A 16,163-nucleotide genomic window follows, 5' to 3' on the forward strand; every position below is an offset into this window, starting at 1 on the left:
CATGCTTACATCTACACATTCACCTCTGTACATACTTGCTCGTGCTTATGAGTACACAGTTGCACACACATGCTCACAGGCACACCCTCACCCCTGCACATACCTGCTCATGCTTGTGAGTATACACTCACACATAGATGCTCACATGTGCACACTCACCCTGCACATACCTGCTTGCAAGTACATGCTTGCAGACGCTCACACCTGCACACTCACCCCTGCACATATCTGCTCCTACTTAGCACACATACATGCTCACATTTGCACACTCACTCCTGCACATACCTGCTCCTGCTTGTGAGTACAGGCTTGCACGCACATGCCCACACTTGCACTTATACCTGTGTGCATACTTTCTCATGCTCATGCTTGCATGCACATACTTGCTCACACATGCTCATGCCTGCATACCCCTTTGTGCTCACACTACTCCTGTGTTCATCCTCACACCTGTGCATACATTCATGTACCCCCTTGGTTTCTCATACACATGGCTGCATGCACGCACTTGCTCATGCTTGTGCACACACTCATATACATGCTTGCTTTCTCACACTTGTGCCTTGCCCCCATGTCTCCCACATTCACACACTCGCTGACACGCTCCTGCATGTTCACACATGTGTGCATGCACACATGACACTGGAAACAGCATGGCGCTGCCGTGGGCGGCAGTGATAGACAGTGAGCAGCCACAGGGAAGGAAGGCAGGTGCTGTCAGGGTCCTGGGAGCATCACATCTTGAATAAAATTTGTCTTAATGAGCTTCACTGAAAGGGGCCAGACTAGATTTTTTTCATTCTTTTTGTGCTACACTGGAATTTTACTTGTCACCCATCTTTAACTCCAGCCCCAGTTTGGATCAGACTGAAAATGTGGAGGAATAAAGGAAGTGCTCATGGGTTAGGAAGAATGAGCTAGGAGGGACGTGCGTCTGGAGCTGTGTTTCTCGTCTGTGCTGTAAACTCAGGGAAAACACAGCGCCCGACACAGAGCCTACTCAGTAACCATCACGGTGATCACTGCTGTGCCCTGGAGCCTGGGTTTGTGGGTACCGGAGACAAGCCAAGGGCTGTGTCCCAGGTGACTCTGGCAAGTGACTTTCTCACACTGGAGAGAGGTGACTGGTCCACCGCTCACATGTGGGTGGACACGGTTTACAGCCCTCTGCATTAGCTGAGTGCCCCCCACGGGCCGGCTCTGGGCACAAGGGAGTGCAGATGGTCGGGCCACAGACAGGGCTCCAACGGAGGGGAGGGCGGTGAAGGCGCAGCACGGGAGCCAGCGGAGCCCGTTCAGTGTCCCACACACACACCTCTGACTCCGGCAGAGTCGCCGCAGCACATGCCAGCGTCCACTGTGAGCCCCGCCGAGGGTCCTGTGCTGCTCTCAGCGAGGGCATCTGGTGCTGTTTTCTGTGTGTTTGCACTTAAGGACTTTCCCTCAATTTCTAGCATAGAAAACATTTAAGATCTTGTTATAAATTTGGTGCGTGTAATTGGCAGATGGTGACAAGATGAAATTCACTGATTCGCTTAATAATTTTGTCAGGAAGAGTGAGAGGCAGTCCAGGTGAATGAGCGTTGCCACCTAGATGGTGGGAGCAAGAGGCCCCACAGCGAGAGGAAGGGGTTTCCTGACTCTGGCTTCCAACAGGACTTGGAACCCCGTGTGACGTGTGGTCAGGCGGGCCTGCGCTCACCTCACCCCCCTCTTGGGTGTTGGCGTGCCCCCTCTGCACACGTGAGTCTGCAGGTGCTTGAGCTTCTAACTTCGTAAGACAGAGAGTGATCTTCTTAACTCAAAAATGCCCTTCCACTTTTTCTCCCCGTAGGACTATGTGCTGGCTGTGGATGCTTATCACTCAGTTGTCCAGTACTACCCAGAGCAGGAGCCACAGCTGCTGAGCGGCATCGGCCGGATCTTCCTCCAGGTAGGGGCCGCACTGGGTGCACGGGCTATGGCGCACAGTCCCTGCCTGGGGGGCCCGGGAGTCAGTGCTCGTTCTGTATTTAAGAAACAGCACAGAGGGCCCCAGGAGGCCCAGTGGGTGAAGCGTCTGCTTTGGCTCAAGGTGTTGTCCTGGGGTCCCGGGACTGAGCCCTGCGTCAGGCTCTGCACTCAGTGGGGATTCCGCTTCTCCCTCCGCCCCTGCTCATGTGCTTGCTCTGTCTCTCTCAGATAAATAAAATCTTCAGAAAGAAAAAAAAGGAAAAGAAATAGTTTCACATCAAATGTCTCTTAAAGGTTATTTAGGGTAGTTCTGGTTTGACAGTATTGGGTACGAAGTCCTTGATGTGATTGGGAAGCCCGACTGCTGAATGTGAATCTACATAGACCTTCATTGGTGACGCCCTGAAACACATTACCTTAGACGTCATCCTGTTGCCCTCAGAAAAGTGCCGATAAAACCATAGAGAATCTTATTAGAACGTGGCTGATAGGGCAGCCCGGGTGGCTCAGTGGTTTAGTGCCGCCTTCGGCCCAGGGCCTCCTGGAGACCTGGGATCGAGTCCACGTCAGCCTGCCTCTCCCTCTGCCTCTGCTCTCCCTCTCTCTCTCTCTCTCTCTCTCTCTCTCTCTCTCTCTCTCGTCTGTGTCTCTCATGAATAAATAAATAAAATCTTAGTAAAAAAAAAAAAAAAGAACGTGGCTAATAATAGAGAAACCGGCTGATACTTTGCTGGAAAGAGCACGTGAAGCTGCGTAGACTGCACAGAGGACGTCCAGCTCGAGGCAGTGGCCCCAGCACTGCAGCAGGGGAGGGCACGTCGCTGAAGCTGGGATGCGCCCTTCTGGACTGGCGGGTGGTAGAGGCATGAGCCCCGCTCCTCACCTGGGTCTCCCTGGACGGCGACCCGGCCTTCACACTGAGCCTCAGCGGCCTCTGCTCCCCACACACCGTCAGTCTGTTAGGGTTTCTGCCATAATGTCCCAGAGCCGGGTTTGGGGAAAGGGTGGTGAGCAACGGGCGCTCCCTGATGGTCGGGGAAAGGCCAGACGTCTGCGGAGCACCACTCACCCTGAGCGGGTGCCGTGCTAGACCATTCCACTGCGGGCGCCCCCCGCCACTTCACACGTTAGCAGGCTAAGGCTTCCCTGTGGGTGGGTGAGGTGAGCCCTCCCGAGGCCCGAGAGGTGAGGAAGAACAAGGGCCCCCTGAGCCCAGAGCTCGGGTTCTCACGGAAGGGTGGTCCTGTCCTCATGCACCCCCGGGTCCATGCACATGCACACCGCCCTCCTCCACACACACACACACACAACAGCACACATTCCTACTCCCCCAGGTCCACACACATGCACACCACCTTCCTACACACACACACACGTGCACACACTCCTACACCCCCCGGTCGTCCATGCACACGTGCACACACTCCTTCCTCCTGCACCCGCGGTTGTCCACACACACACACACACACACACACATACGTGCACACACCCCTCCTATACCCCGGGTCATCCATGCACACGTGCACACACGTGTGACACCTCTGGTCGTCCATGCACACACACCCCTCCTCCACATAACACGCACACATGCACACACCCCTCCTACACCCCCAGTGATCCACATACACACGTACACCCCCCTCCCCACCACACACACATGCACACCCCTCTTCTCCATGCCACACACATGCGCATGTGCACACGTCTCCTACTCCTCCCCACCCCCAGCCCATACTGTTCACAGGAAGTAGATGAGACATGCACTAGGGTCCAAGGAGAGTCTGACAGTGAAGGCCCGGGTGCTCAGGGGCCTCTATGTGGGGCTTTTAGGGGCCACTTTCACTAAATAATGGCGTAGATATCCAGGCGCACACTGTAGAGTCTGGAAGACCCGGGTTTCGGTCAGTTCTCGGTGCTCAGCTAGCACGTGAGCCCAGGCAAGCCACTGAACCGTGCATGGTGGATGCTGGTGACCCTCCCCTGGGGTCAGCGTGCAGGCAGAGCAGGACAGGCCAAGCAGAGAACACAGTGCTGTGCCTGGAATCTAGTAGGACAAACTCAGAAATTTCATTTCTGAGTCTCGGTTCACATAATTTGAGGAATGTAGGAATGTATGCTGGATTTCCATTTAGGAATCCCGAGACCTGAAGCACGTCTTGCAGCGGGAGTCGTGGATCCGACCGAGTACCGAGGTCGTGTAAGGCTGGGACTGTGTGAACATTTCCCTGCAGACATTCCTGGCCCCAGCTCGTACAGAGAACTCTCTAGACACAGAAATCCCGGAGAGAAGTACCGGCTTCCACAGTGGGTTTGTGGAAGGTGGCAAACAGTGCAGGGGAAGCTCGTGATCTTCCTCGCTCTCGGGGCGGAGGGAAGTGATGCCTGGTCAGGAATTCCCACCGGGTGAAGACAGGGAGACAGACAAAGGAAGCTGGTTGACCTGACTCCCTGAATCCCAGTCGAGTGGCCAGGAGACCTCATCGCTCGGAAACTGCTTGTCAGACACCTCTCACTCACAGGTTTACCGCTGCCCGAGAACACGCCGTCGGACTCGGTGACTTAGTAAAGGAGGCCAAGACTGCGCTACTGCCCACTTGGGGCACGCCTCCGCCAGAGCTCCTCGGGGTGACCCGGCGTGTGCGCCCGAGGCACAGATCGCCCGGCGGGCCAGCGTGCTCTGCAGCCTCTGGGTCTGAGGGGCAGCCGTGAAGACGGCCGAGCAGGCCTTCCCCGGAGCTCCCGGGCCGAGTGCGGAAGCTGAGGTTCCTGCTGGGACACGGCGCGAGCAGCCAGCCCGGCCGTGAGCCTCCTGCAGCCCATCCTGTGTTCTGCGGGCCTGGGGCGCCCTACCCCCTGGGCCGGGGTCCTGCGCCGGCGCAGTTAGCATTCAAAGGGCCACTCTCCCTGGGAGAAAGCACACGACGACCTGAATTCACAGAGAATTTCTAGAGCTTTCTGGCCCCCTGGCTGTGATAAAGAGCGAGTCTGAGGGCCCGAGGGCCTAGGCACGGGACTGGCCCCCGTCTCTCTGTGCCCAAGTTGGCCGCACGCTTTGCCCTGACCTGACACCCAGGCCCAGGAGCCCTACCCTGCCCCAAACCCTCACCTGCTTCAGGACACACGCACCCAACTCTCCAGGCCCCAGGCGTGCTCGCCACGGAGCCATGGTTGCCCGGCAGGCAGCTGATCCACACCCAGGTTCGGGAACAGCCCCAGTCCGGGCCCCGTGGCACCCGAGCGTGCTTCCTCTCTGCCTCGCCGCCCCCGCAGAGGGGCCCAGGGGCGGGCTGAGCGCTGCGTGTGGTCTCACTGCCTCCGACGCCCCAGGCTGCTGCCCTGGCCTCCTGGAGAATGCTACTCCAGGTGCGGTCAGGACCTGGACCTGAGGGGCGAGCCCGTCTCTCACCTTGGCACGTTACCTCCTGTCAGCGCACCCGCAGACCAGGTATCGCCACCTGTTCAGAACTTGCGTCCCTGGTCCTGCTCCCGTCCCCGTGCATCTTTCTCCTGCGGAGCCTCCTTCAAACATCGCCCTGCACGCAGGCGGGCGGAGCGGCCGGTTAGAGGGGGAGTCGGGTGGAGTAGGAATCTCTGCTCCTGAAGGGACATCGAGGCTGCAAATGCGGCAGGGGACAGCGTGTCCTCTGAGGGAGTTCCTCGCACGATCTAACGAGAGCAGTGTAATCAGACGTCCACACGTACGAGGAGCATTTATTCACACTCGACAGCCGGTCCCCGGAGCCAGCCCACTCAGGCTTCCTGGCCTGTGACTTTCTGTCCTTGCTCCAAGGAGAGCAGGTCCCAGGGTGCTGTCCCTCACAGCAGGAAAGGAGCCTTTTGTGCTCCAGTGAGGTCCAGGAGCCCAGGGCACACGAGCGACCACCTGAGAGCAGGTCCACCACGCTGCAGACCAGGGTCCCCGGGTCCCGGCCAAGAGCTGGGGGCAGACAGTGACCAGGCAGGGAAGCCTCCACCGCGGCGGAGTTCAGGAAGCGCCAGGTAAAAGCAGTCTCCCGGGCAGCGCGGACCAAAGCAGGAAGTGATGCTGTCCTGTGGTGTCACTAAAGCGGGGCGCACCGTGCTCCAGAGGCAGCGGGAAGTGTGGACGCGGGAGCAGGCGGCTTGCTCATTCACCCTGCCTCCTTCCCAGCCAGGCAAAAGGAGACAAGAGCCAAGATCCGCCCCAGGGCCGTCTGCGCTCAGGATGCTTCACGGGGCATGCCGTGGAGAGCACCCGCCGGAGGAAGGGAGCCCCGTAGGACAGCAGCGGCTCACAGCACCGTCGTACACCCACTAATCTGAGGGCTTGGCCCATCAGGAGCATACCGGTTTGATAAACTTTAAAGTACGAAAATGTTTTATAGATACAAACATAAAAACGTGAGCTGAACGGTTTTTCCAGATGAATTCTCCACCCGTGTTTCCGTGACCGAAGTTGGCCAGCAGGACACAGGAAGGGCCCTGGGGCCTGGCGCTGCCTACAGAGTCAGAGGGTCTCCCAGCCTGCGGTGGCAGGACGCCACCTGATGCGGTGGCACCGGAGCCGTGCTTCTGACTGTCCTCTCACCACGCGGCTCCCCACGCGGAACACGGAAGGCTCAGCCAGGGCCCAGGCGGTGATGGCTGTGCTAGGATCTGTGCTGGGGAACAGGTGTGAGTCCGGGCGGGGGGCCTGGGCACAAACTGGCCTGGCTCCCAGGGACCCCGCAAGGCCACCGCCTCTGGGATGGGCTGGAGGACAGGAGGAAGCCCCCGCAGCACCCGCCCTCCGGGAGGCCGGGAGGAGGGAATCCGAGCGGGGCCTCTGTAGTCTCGCTGCGGGAACGCTGTGGCATTTGTCACCGCAGAACCGGCGCCTCTCGGGCGGCTCAGGCAGGCGGGTTTCCCTGGACCCTCACGTTGAGAGGCTCGCAGCCGCGAGCACCTTTCGCATATGCTGCTGCCTTCCTTCTTCATGAAAAGGAGCTAAAGACTTTCCTTCTTTTGCTAATCTCTGGCAAATTTTAGATATTTTGGAATTAGCTGTTGTTCCTTGAAGGTTTGAATAAGTCACTGATGAAATGCTTGGGTCAAGCATGAGTTTTTATTTGTGGCATCGACGCTGATCGCGCTTCCTAACTTATCACTGTTAGTAACGGGCTTTTGTGTTCTAGCCCGAGGGCTCCTCTCTGTTCCCGAGCTCAGTTGTGGCAAGTCAGCGTCCTGGGACATCACCTGCTGGGGCCACGAGTTCACACACGTTTGCGCGGAGTTCTGTAAACTGCGATGCTCTTTCATGATCGATTTCTTTCCTACCTACGGCGATTTCTCCTTTCACATTTATAATTCTGTTCATGTCTTCTCTTGGCTAATTCATCCACTATTTATCTGGTGTCTTCTTCAAATAATCCTGGTTATTAGGTCTGGGCTTCTTTGCTTGCTAGATATTCTGCAATAATTTTAATTGCCTTTTGACATTTGATTTTTAAAGGATTGCAACACATAAACATACCAAACCAAGCACATCCTATACCTCAGATTTCCAGTGTGTCAAATATATCAGTATAAAAAACGGTGGCAATAAATATGGACACCAGAGGCCAGAGTGCGAGAGCGGAGCAGTGTGGGAAGCTCGTGGCACAGCCCCCACCCGCCACATCCGCAGGGCTGGGTAAATAGCACTGGCCCCGTGGCTTCATGGAGTCTGCAGCCTGGTCCTCTAAAACGAGGCCCTGGGTAAGGTGGACGGACACACGCTGGAGGTTCAGATGTTCGAACTGGGGACATGGCTTGGAGCCTGCAGACTCCAGCTTCTTTGACGTCACCTAGGGAGATGTCTGCAGCAGAGGACTTCAAACTGTGGAGCACAAGAGGGGAAGCAAGCGACAAATGCCATTCTGCCTTCTGTGCGTCTTCTCTTCCTACTAACGTGGCTTGATTTGTGGTTTTGTGTGGGTTCGCATGACCAACTGGGAAAGGTCTGAAGCTCTGTCCTCCGTGCGAGCTCTGTGCTTCGCTGCGGGTTTCCTGGATGCTGCAGAAGTCAGGACGCTCCCAGAAGAGAGGCGAGGGGCACTTACTGCCCACAGCAGCAGCAGTATAGTCAGTGTCCTTTCTGTCACCAGACAGCGAGCCCCTCTCTCGGGGTAACGGAGGGGGGCCGAGACGCCAGCAGCAGCCGCTGGAGGGTAATCCTGAACCGAAGGGACCCGCCTCTATGCCTCGGGGCCGTGAGCACGCCTGCCCTTTGCTCCACTGGGACACATTCCAGCTTCAGGGCCACACAGGCTTCCGGGAAAACAGTGTGGAGCTCAGAGCAGCCGGTGTCCCTGCTCGCACACTGGCTGTCTGGGGCCCCCGCCAGGGCCTAAGATCGGGATCTGGATTACAGACCCCCCGTCCCTCTCTCTGTTCTGTAACGTAGAGCTCACTAGCCCCGGGTCCACTTCCCCGGGCTAGCCCTGGAACACTAAGGACATTGTTTCTCTGTGACCCTTTTGTGAGGTTTGTGCTCTAACAGGATTTTTTATTTTCCATATATTCTCAAGATATTAGGTTAGGTCTCTCATTCTCTTCCTTACACTTTGACGGCAAAAGGAGATCTGAGTCTCTGCTTCCCAGAGCCCAGGCTGTGGTGCCTCAGCAGTGGCGGTGCAGGAGACGCCAGCCGTCAGGAGTCAGGGCCGGCCCTCTCCGCGCCAGGGACAGCTAAGGGGCTCCCTCAGGTGTTTCACCAGTCGGAGTGGCTTGGTTTTGTTTTGACAAAAAGTAGAGTTCTGTATTGGATCAGAGTGTGACTCTGAAATTTGTGAATGTGATGGTTGCTGTCATTTCACCAGTCACAGCCCAAAAAACTGATTTGGGGCCTGCCTTATTGTACCAAAACACAACGTGCCTCTTTTTTTTTTTTTTAAGCTTTTTAAATATATTTAAGAATTTTTATTTTTAATTGTCTTTAAATTGCAACGTAGTTAATACAAAGTGTTATATTAGTTTCATGTTCACAGTATAGAGATTCGACACTTCCGTACATCCCCTGCTGCTCGCCACGACAGGTGCCTCCTTCATCTGCATCACCTGTTTCCCCCGCCCACCGCCCCTCTGGTGACCGTCCACATGTCCTCTGTAGTTAACAGTCTGTTTCTGTTTGTCTCTTTTTTCCCTTTGCTCGTTTGTTTTGTTTATTAAATTCCAAATATGACTGAAATTGTATGTATTTTTCTGACTTACTTCACTAGCATTATACTCTCTAGTTCTATCCATGTCATTGCAAATGGCAAGATTTCATTCTTTTTTGTGGCTCAATAATACTTCATTGTGTACAGACACCACGCCTTTATCCACTCATCAGTGGACACTTGGGCTGCTTCCGTGACTTGGCTACGGCAGGTAATGCTGCTTCTAACATGTGGTGCATGTATCCCTTCGAATTAGTGTGTCTGTTGGCCATCTCTGTGTGTTCTTGGGAGAAATGTCTGCTCATTGACTTCTTCCAGTTTTTAAATTGGATTATTTGTTTCTTGGGTGTTGCATTCTCTAAGTTCTTGATATATTTTGGATACTAACCCTTCCCCATTCAGTAGGTTGTCTTTTAGTTTTGTTGATTGTTTTCTTTGCTGTGCAGAATAGAAGCTTTTTATTTTGATGTAGTCCCACTGGTTTATTTTTGCTTTTGTTTCCCTTGCCTCAGAATACATATCTAGAAAAATGTTGCTATGGCTGATGTCACCGAGGTTATAGTCTTTGTTGTCTTCTAAGATTTTTATGGTTTCAAGTCTCATATTTAGATCTTTAATCCATGTTTGAATTTATTTTTATGTATGGTGTAGGAGAGTAGTCCAATCTCATTCTTCTGCATGTTGCTGTCCAGTTTTCCCAATACTGGTTGTTGAAGAGACTGTCTCCCCCCCCACCCATTGTATAGTCTTGCTTCCTTTGAATCTTCCTTGAAGATTAATTGACCATGTAATTGTGGGTTTATTTCTGAATTTTCTGTTTTCTTTCATTGATCTATGTGTCTCTTTTTGTGCCAGTACCATACTGTTTTGATTACTACAGCTTTATAATATAACTTGAAATCTAGAATTGTGATGCCTCCAGCTTTGGTTTTCTTTTTATAGATTGCTTTGTCTATTCAGGGTCTTTCGTGGTTCCATACAAATTTTAGGATTGTTTGCTCTATCACTGGGGAAAATGCTATTGGTATCACAATAACGATTGCATTAAATCTGTAGATTCCTCAAATATAGACATTTTAACAATATATGTTCTTCCAATCACTGAGCATGGAATGTCTTTCTTCCATTTCTTTGTGTCATCCTCAGAGTACAGATCTTTTACCTCTTTGGTTAGGTTTATTCCTAGGTATTTTATTATTTTGGGTGCAGCTGTAAGTGGGATTGATTTCTTGATTTCTCTTTCTGCTGCTTCATTATTAGTGTATAGGATTGCAGTAGATTTCTACACATTGATCTTGTATCCTGCAACTTTACTGAATTTGTCAGTAATGGTAGCTTTTTGGTGGAGTCTTTAGGGTTTTCTATATATAGTGTCATGTCATCTGCAAATAGTGGGAGCTTTATTTCTTCCTTACCAATTTGGATGCCTTTTATTTCTTTTTCTTATCTGATTGCCGAGGCTAGGACTTCCAGTACTATGTTGAATAGAAGTCGTGAGAGTGAACATTCCTGTTTTGTTCCTGACCCGAGGAGGAAATCTCTCAGCTTTTCCCCATTGAGGATATTAGCCGTGGGTTTTTCATACATGCCTTCTATTATCTTATGTTGCCTCTAAACCCACTTGTTGAGGGCTTTTATCATGAATGGATGTTGTACTTTGTCAGTGCTTTTTTGCATTTATTGAAGTGATCATACAGTTTTTATCCTTTCTCTTATTGATGGGATGTATCATGTTGATTGATTTGCAAATAGTGAACCACCCTTGCATCTCAGGGATAAATCCCTTTTGATTGTGGTAATTTTCTTTTTTTTTTTTTTTAAGATTTTATTTATTTATGCATGAGAGACATAGAGAGAGAAAGGCAGAGACACAGGCAGAGGGAGAAGCAGGCTCCACTCCATGCAGGGAGCCCGACATGGGACTCGATCCCGGGCCTCCAGGATCCTACCCTGGGCTGAAGTCGGCGCTAAACCGCTGAGCCACCAGGGCTGCCCTCTTTTTTTTTTTTTTTAATGTGTTGTTGGATTGGGTTTGCTAATAGTTTATTGAGGATTTTTACATCTCTGTTCATCAGGGATGTTGGCCTGTAGTTCTCCTTGTTGGTGGTATCTTTATCTGGTTTGGTATCAGGATAATGCTGGCCTTGTAGAATGAATTTGGAAGTTTTTCTTCCTTTTCTAGTTTTTGGAAGAGTTTGAGAAGAATTAAGTATTAACTCTTCTTTATGTGTTTTGTAGAATTCCCTGTGAAGCCATCTGGTCCTGGACTTGTGTTTGTTGGGAGATTTTTGGTTACTGAGTAAATTTCATTGCTGGAAATTGTTTTGTTCAAATTTTCTATTTCTTTCTGCTTCAGTGTTAGTTTGTGCTTCTAGGAATTTACCATTTGGTCTCAGTTGTCCAATTTGTTGGCATATAATTTTTCATAATCTCTTATTATAATTGTATTTCTGTGCTGTTGGTTCTTTCTCATTTGTGATTTTGGGTTTTGTTTTGTTTTTAAGATTTTTTATTTTATTAGAGAGAGAGAGACCATGTGCGGGGTGGGGGGGCAGAGCAGAGGGAGAGGGAGAAGCAGACTCCCCACTGAACAGGGACCCTTTGTAACTTCATTTTCATTTGTTTTCATGTAATTCCTGATTTATTTGATTTCTTGTTTGACCCATTTATTGTTTAGTAGCATGTTATTTAACCTCATGTGTTTGTGGTCTTTACAGATTTTTCTTGTGGTTTCTAGTTTTATAGCATTGAGGTCAGAAAAGATGGACAGTATGACTTTGATCTTCTTGAATTTGTTGAGATCTGTTTTGTGGCCTTATACATGATCTGTTCTGGAGACTGTTCCATGTGTACTTGAAAAGAATGTGCTTTCTACTGCTTTTGATGGAATGTTCTGAATATATCTGTTAGATCCATCTGGTCCAGTGTGTCCTTCAAAGGCACTCTTCTCTTATTCTCTGTTGGAATGATTTGTCCATTGATGTAAGTGTGCTGTCAGAGTCCCTACAATTATTACTTATTATCAGTGAGTTTCTTCATGTTTGTTATTAACTGTTTTATATATTTGGTTGCTCCCATACTGGGTGCATAAATATTCACAATTGTTATATCTTTTTCTTAGATTGTTCCCTTTATTATTATATATAGAATCTTCCCTTTGTCTCTCTCTCTTAAAGTCTATTTTGTCTTATAAGAGCATTGCTATCCTGGCTTTCTTTTGATATCCATTTGCATGATAAATGCTTTCCCACCCCCTCACTTTCAATCTTCAGGTGTCTTTAGGTCTGAAATGAATCTTGCAGGCAGCATATGGGATAGGTCTGTTTTCATTGTTTTTTGTTTTGTTTTTTACTGTACTCTGTCACCCAGTGTCTTTTGGTTGGAGCATTAAGTCCATTTACATTCAAAGTAATTATTGATAGATTTGTACTTACTACCATTTTGTTATACTCATTTTGTGGTTGTGTAATTTTTCTCTGATCCTTCTCTTGCTCTCTTTCATGGTTTGTTGACTTTCTTTAACGATATATTTGGAATCTCTTCTCCTTATTCTTTGCACATCTATTACTGGTTTCTGAGTTGTGCTCACCATTACATCTGTAGCCAGCATCTTCTGTGTATGGCAGCCTATGTCAAATTGATGGTTGCTACAGTTTGGGCCCATTCTTTACTCCTCTCCCCCACCACACATAGGTTTTAGGTATATGGTGTGTCACATTTTACATCCTTTTATTTTGTGAATCCCTTGACTGACTTTTACAGATATACTTCTTTTTACTGCTTTTGTGTTTTTACTTTTATTACCCTCACTTATGGTTTCTTTCCACTCCAAGAGTCAACCTTTAATATTCATTGCAGGGCTTGTTTAATAGCCATGAATTCCTTTAGTTTTTGTCTGTCTAGGAAAGTCTCCATTTCCCATCCTATTCGGTGTAGGGGCCCTGCTCATCTTCTCTGTGTCGTTCCAGTTTTAGTATACCTGCTGCTGAAGTGAGCACTCTTCCATGTTGAATGATAGACTTGCTGGATAGAGTGTTCTCAGCTGCAGGTTTTTCCCTTTCAGCACTTTGAATGTATCATCCCACTCTCCCTTCTGGCTTGGAAAGTTTCTACTGAAAAATCCCCGATAGCCTTTGGGGTTTCCCTTGTGTGTAACTGTCTTCTTTTGTCTTGCTGCTTGTTCTGTCTCTGCTTTCTGACATTTTAATTACTGTGTATCTGATGTGGACCTCTGTGGGTGGTTGATGAGAATTCTCAGTGCCTCCTGAATGTGGGAGTCTATTTCCCTCTCCAGATTAGGGAAGTTTTCAGCAGTTATTTCTTCAAGTAAATGTTCTGCCACTTTTTTGCACCCTCTTCTTCTTGGATCTCTGTAATGCAGCTGGTATTACACTTGACAGAGTCATTGAGGTCCTGAAGTCTGTTCTCTCATTTTGCATAATCTTTTTTTCTCTCACTTGCTTAGCTGGATTACTTTCCATAACTCTGTCCTCCAGGTCATTAACTTGCTTGCTCCTCAGCTTCCTCTAACCTGCTATTTATTCCATTTAGTGTATTTTTTATTTCATTTATTGTGTTCTTCATCTCTCATTGGTTCTTTTTATCTCGGTGTTAAGGCTTTCATTGATGTCCTCCATTCTTCTCTCAAGCCCAGTAAGTATCTTTATGATCATTAAATTCTCTATAGGGCATACTAATCTCCATTTGGCTCAGGTCTCTTGCTGCAGTTTTGTCCTGTTCTTTCATCTGAGATATACTCCTCCATCTCTTTATTTTGCCGCACTGTCTCTATTAGGAAAGTCAGCTACATCTCTTGCTGTTGAAAGTAGTGGGCAGGTTGCATGCTTTCAATGAAGTGGCCCTGGTTCTCTTCCACAGAGGATGCACAGCTGCTGCAGAGCCCAGGCTGGCCAGGACCACTCTGCAAAGCACCCACGGGCAGGGGCACCATGCCACAAGCTGTGTACACCAGTCCTCTTCCACAGGGGATGGCAGTCACTACAGAGACCAGGGTCAGCTGGGGACCCTGGGAAGTGTGTACAAGCACGCAGGAGGGGGCGGGGTCAGTTTTAACAAGTTGTGTGCATCCTCCTAGGGAAGTCAGGGGACACATTGTTGGCAGGGTTGGCACAGGTCCTCTGGGTAAGGGGACCCACAGCATCTGAAGCAGGCCCAGCTAGAGGGGTCAGGGCACAGGGCAAGCAAGCTACACATGAATGCAGGTGCCTCAGTGCTTCCCACACATGCCCCTCGGGAACTCTGAGATCGTTAACTCTCCCTCCTGTACACCGCAGGCATTTCTCAAACCGCTGCTTCTAATATAGATCTCCGTGGGCTGTTTGCTGTGCTGTCTTTTTGAGGGCAGGGTCCCAGCTTCCTGTCATCTCTGGGCTCTCCCAGAGCCAAGCCAGCTGGTTTTTGACATTCCAGGGTTGACGTCTGGCTGGTTGTAAGAACTTCCAAAAATCAGCCCCTCTGATTTTCAAAGCCAGATGCTCTGAGGATTCCTGTTCCCCATCTGGGATCCCTGGTGTGACGGTCTGTTTCGGACCCCTCCCTGCGCCCAAGGCCCCTCTCCCCAGCCAAGCTGCCAGGGCGTAACTCCCTACCTCGTCTCTGTCCCTCTTACCCTCTCCTACATGGTGTCTTCTCTGCCTTTAGTTGTAGAGTTTGCTCTGCCTGTGGGTCATTTTCTGGAGTGTTTGCACTGATGTGTTCTCTGGCCGAATCCATGGGCCCAGGTGGACTTAGGACCCTCCTACTCTGCCGCCTGTCTGGAAGTTGTCATTTATTATTTTACTTACTACTAGGATTCCTCCCAAAAGGTACAAATTAAAACCTAAGACTTAATAAGGCAAGTGCATTTTCCTTCCTGACCTACAGGCATGGATGTTCCACTGTATCCTAAGTGGCATTCGCTTTCACCAAACGTAAGGATTGGGGAAGTTCCCAGAGTTTCCCCCACCTGTGCAAGCATGTCCTCCTCGCCCAGCCCACCAGCAACTCTAGGTGTGGATGTACGTTTACTAGTTGTGTTACCTGAACTGATTAAGTATCTCTGTCCAGGCAGATTGGAGACATAAAAACAGCTGAGAAGTATTTTCAAGACGTGGAGAAAGTAACACAGAAATTGGATGGACTACAAGGCAGGATAATGGTTTTAATGAACAGGTAAGCCTCATGCGACAGTATTTTCTCAGATTTCCTGAGGGCTCAGACTCTCCTTAGTAAAGCCCTCTAGGAACGGCCTCCCAGCCCTGCACCCAGACCTGACCCGGAAGTCCTCTCCATCACCACCAGGACATGTGCTGCTGTCTCCTAGAACTTAAAATCCATTAAGACCAGAAGATGCCTAAGATTTTTCCCCTTGCTGTTGATATCGCCCGTCTGCACATAAATGTGTGTAAATATTTGTTGTAAGTCTAGGCCCCCTCGTGCCCCTGCTGCCTTAGTGCCTCTGTTTCTGTGTCCTCATGAGTCAAGCACACTGTGGGGCTGGCTGGGGGCAGAGGTTGACGATGGAGCCCGTGCCCAGGGCAGAGCTCACGCCATCATGCAGGTGTCCTTGGAGAGCAGGAGTCATTGAGGTGACATTGTGACCTCTGACCTAATGAGGGTTTAACTTGGCAGCCAGGACACGGGTGTGGTTCGTTCAGCTGCAGCTGGACCCTCCCTAGCACCAGGCTGCTCAGGATTATGCAGGGGGCAGATGGGGCATGCTCCTGTCCGTGCCACCTGGGGAGCTGCCCTGCCCCTCTGGTTAACTGTTTACCTGTCTGTTATGTTCCAGAGCTTTCCTTCACCTTGGTCAGAATAACTTTGCAGAAGCCCACAGATTCTTCACAGAAATCCTCAAGATTGACCCAACAAATGCGGTGGTAAGGCCCCAAAAGAGCCAGGAGCACACACCGTGAGCCTGTCCTGTGTCCATCCTCATCAGTCCTGGCAGGCGTGGGAGGGTTTCCGACAGAGCCAGCCACAGCCGCGCCCACTGCCCCTCATGCACGCAACCAGGGGGACATGTGGGCCCCGGACGTGACCCGTGAGCAGAGG

At 50.4% G+C, this 16,163-nt stretch overlaps 1 protein-coding gene across 6 annotated transcripts in view; it reads left to right on the plus strand.

Annotated features, from left to right (window-relative positions):
- TRAPPC12 (trafficking protein particle complex subunit 12) overlaps window positions 1-16,163 on the plus strand; it is an 86,663-nt gene that overhangs the window by 66,293 nt on the left and 4,207 nt on the right. For all 6 annotated transcript variants that reach the window (XM_055327640.1, XM_055327639.1, XM_055327641.1 and 3 more), the window contains 3 exons: window positions 1,835-1,933; window positions 15,181-15,281; window positions 15,901-15,988. In XM_055327640.1, coding sequence (XP_055183615.1) covers window positions 1,835-1,933; window positions 15,181-15,281; window positions 15,901-15,988 — 288 coding nt within the window. The remainder of the gene's footprint in view (window positions 1-1,834; window positions 1,934-15,180; window positions 15,282-15,900; window positions 15,989-16,163) is intronic.

Source organism: Nyctereutes procyonoides, unplaced genomic scaffold, assembly GCF_905146905.1.
Source record: "Nyctereutes procyonoides isolate TBG_1078 unplaced genomic scaffold, NYPRO_anot_genome, whole genome shotgun sequence".
Classification (NCBI taxonomy): Eukaryota; Metazoa; Chordata; class Mammalia; order Carnivora; family Canidae; genus Nyctereutes; species Nyctereutes procyonoides.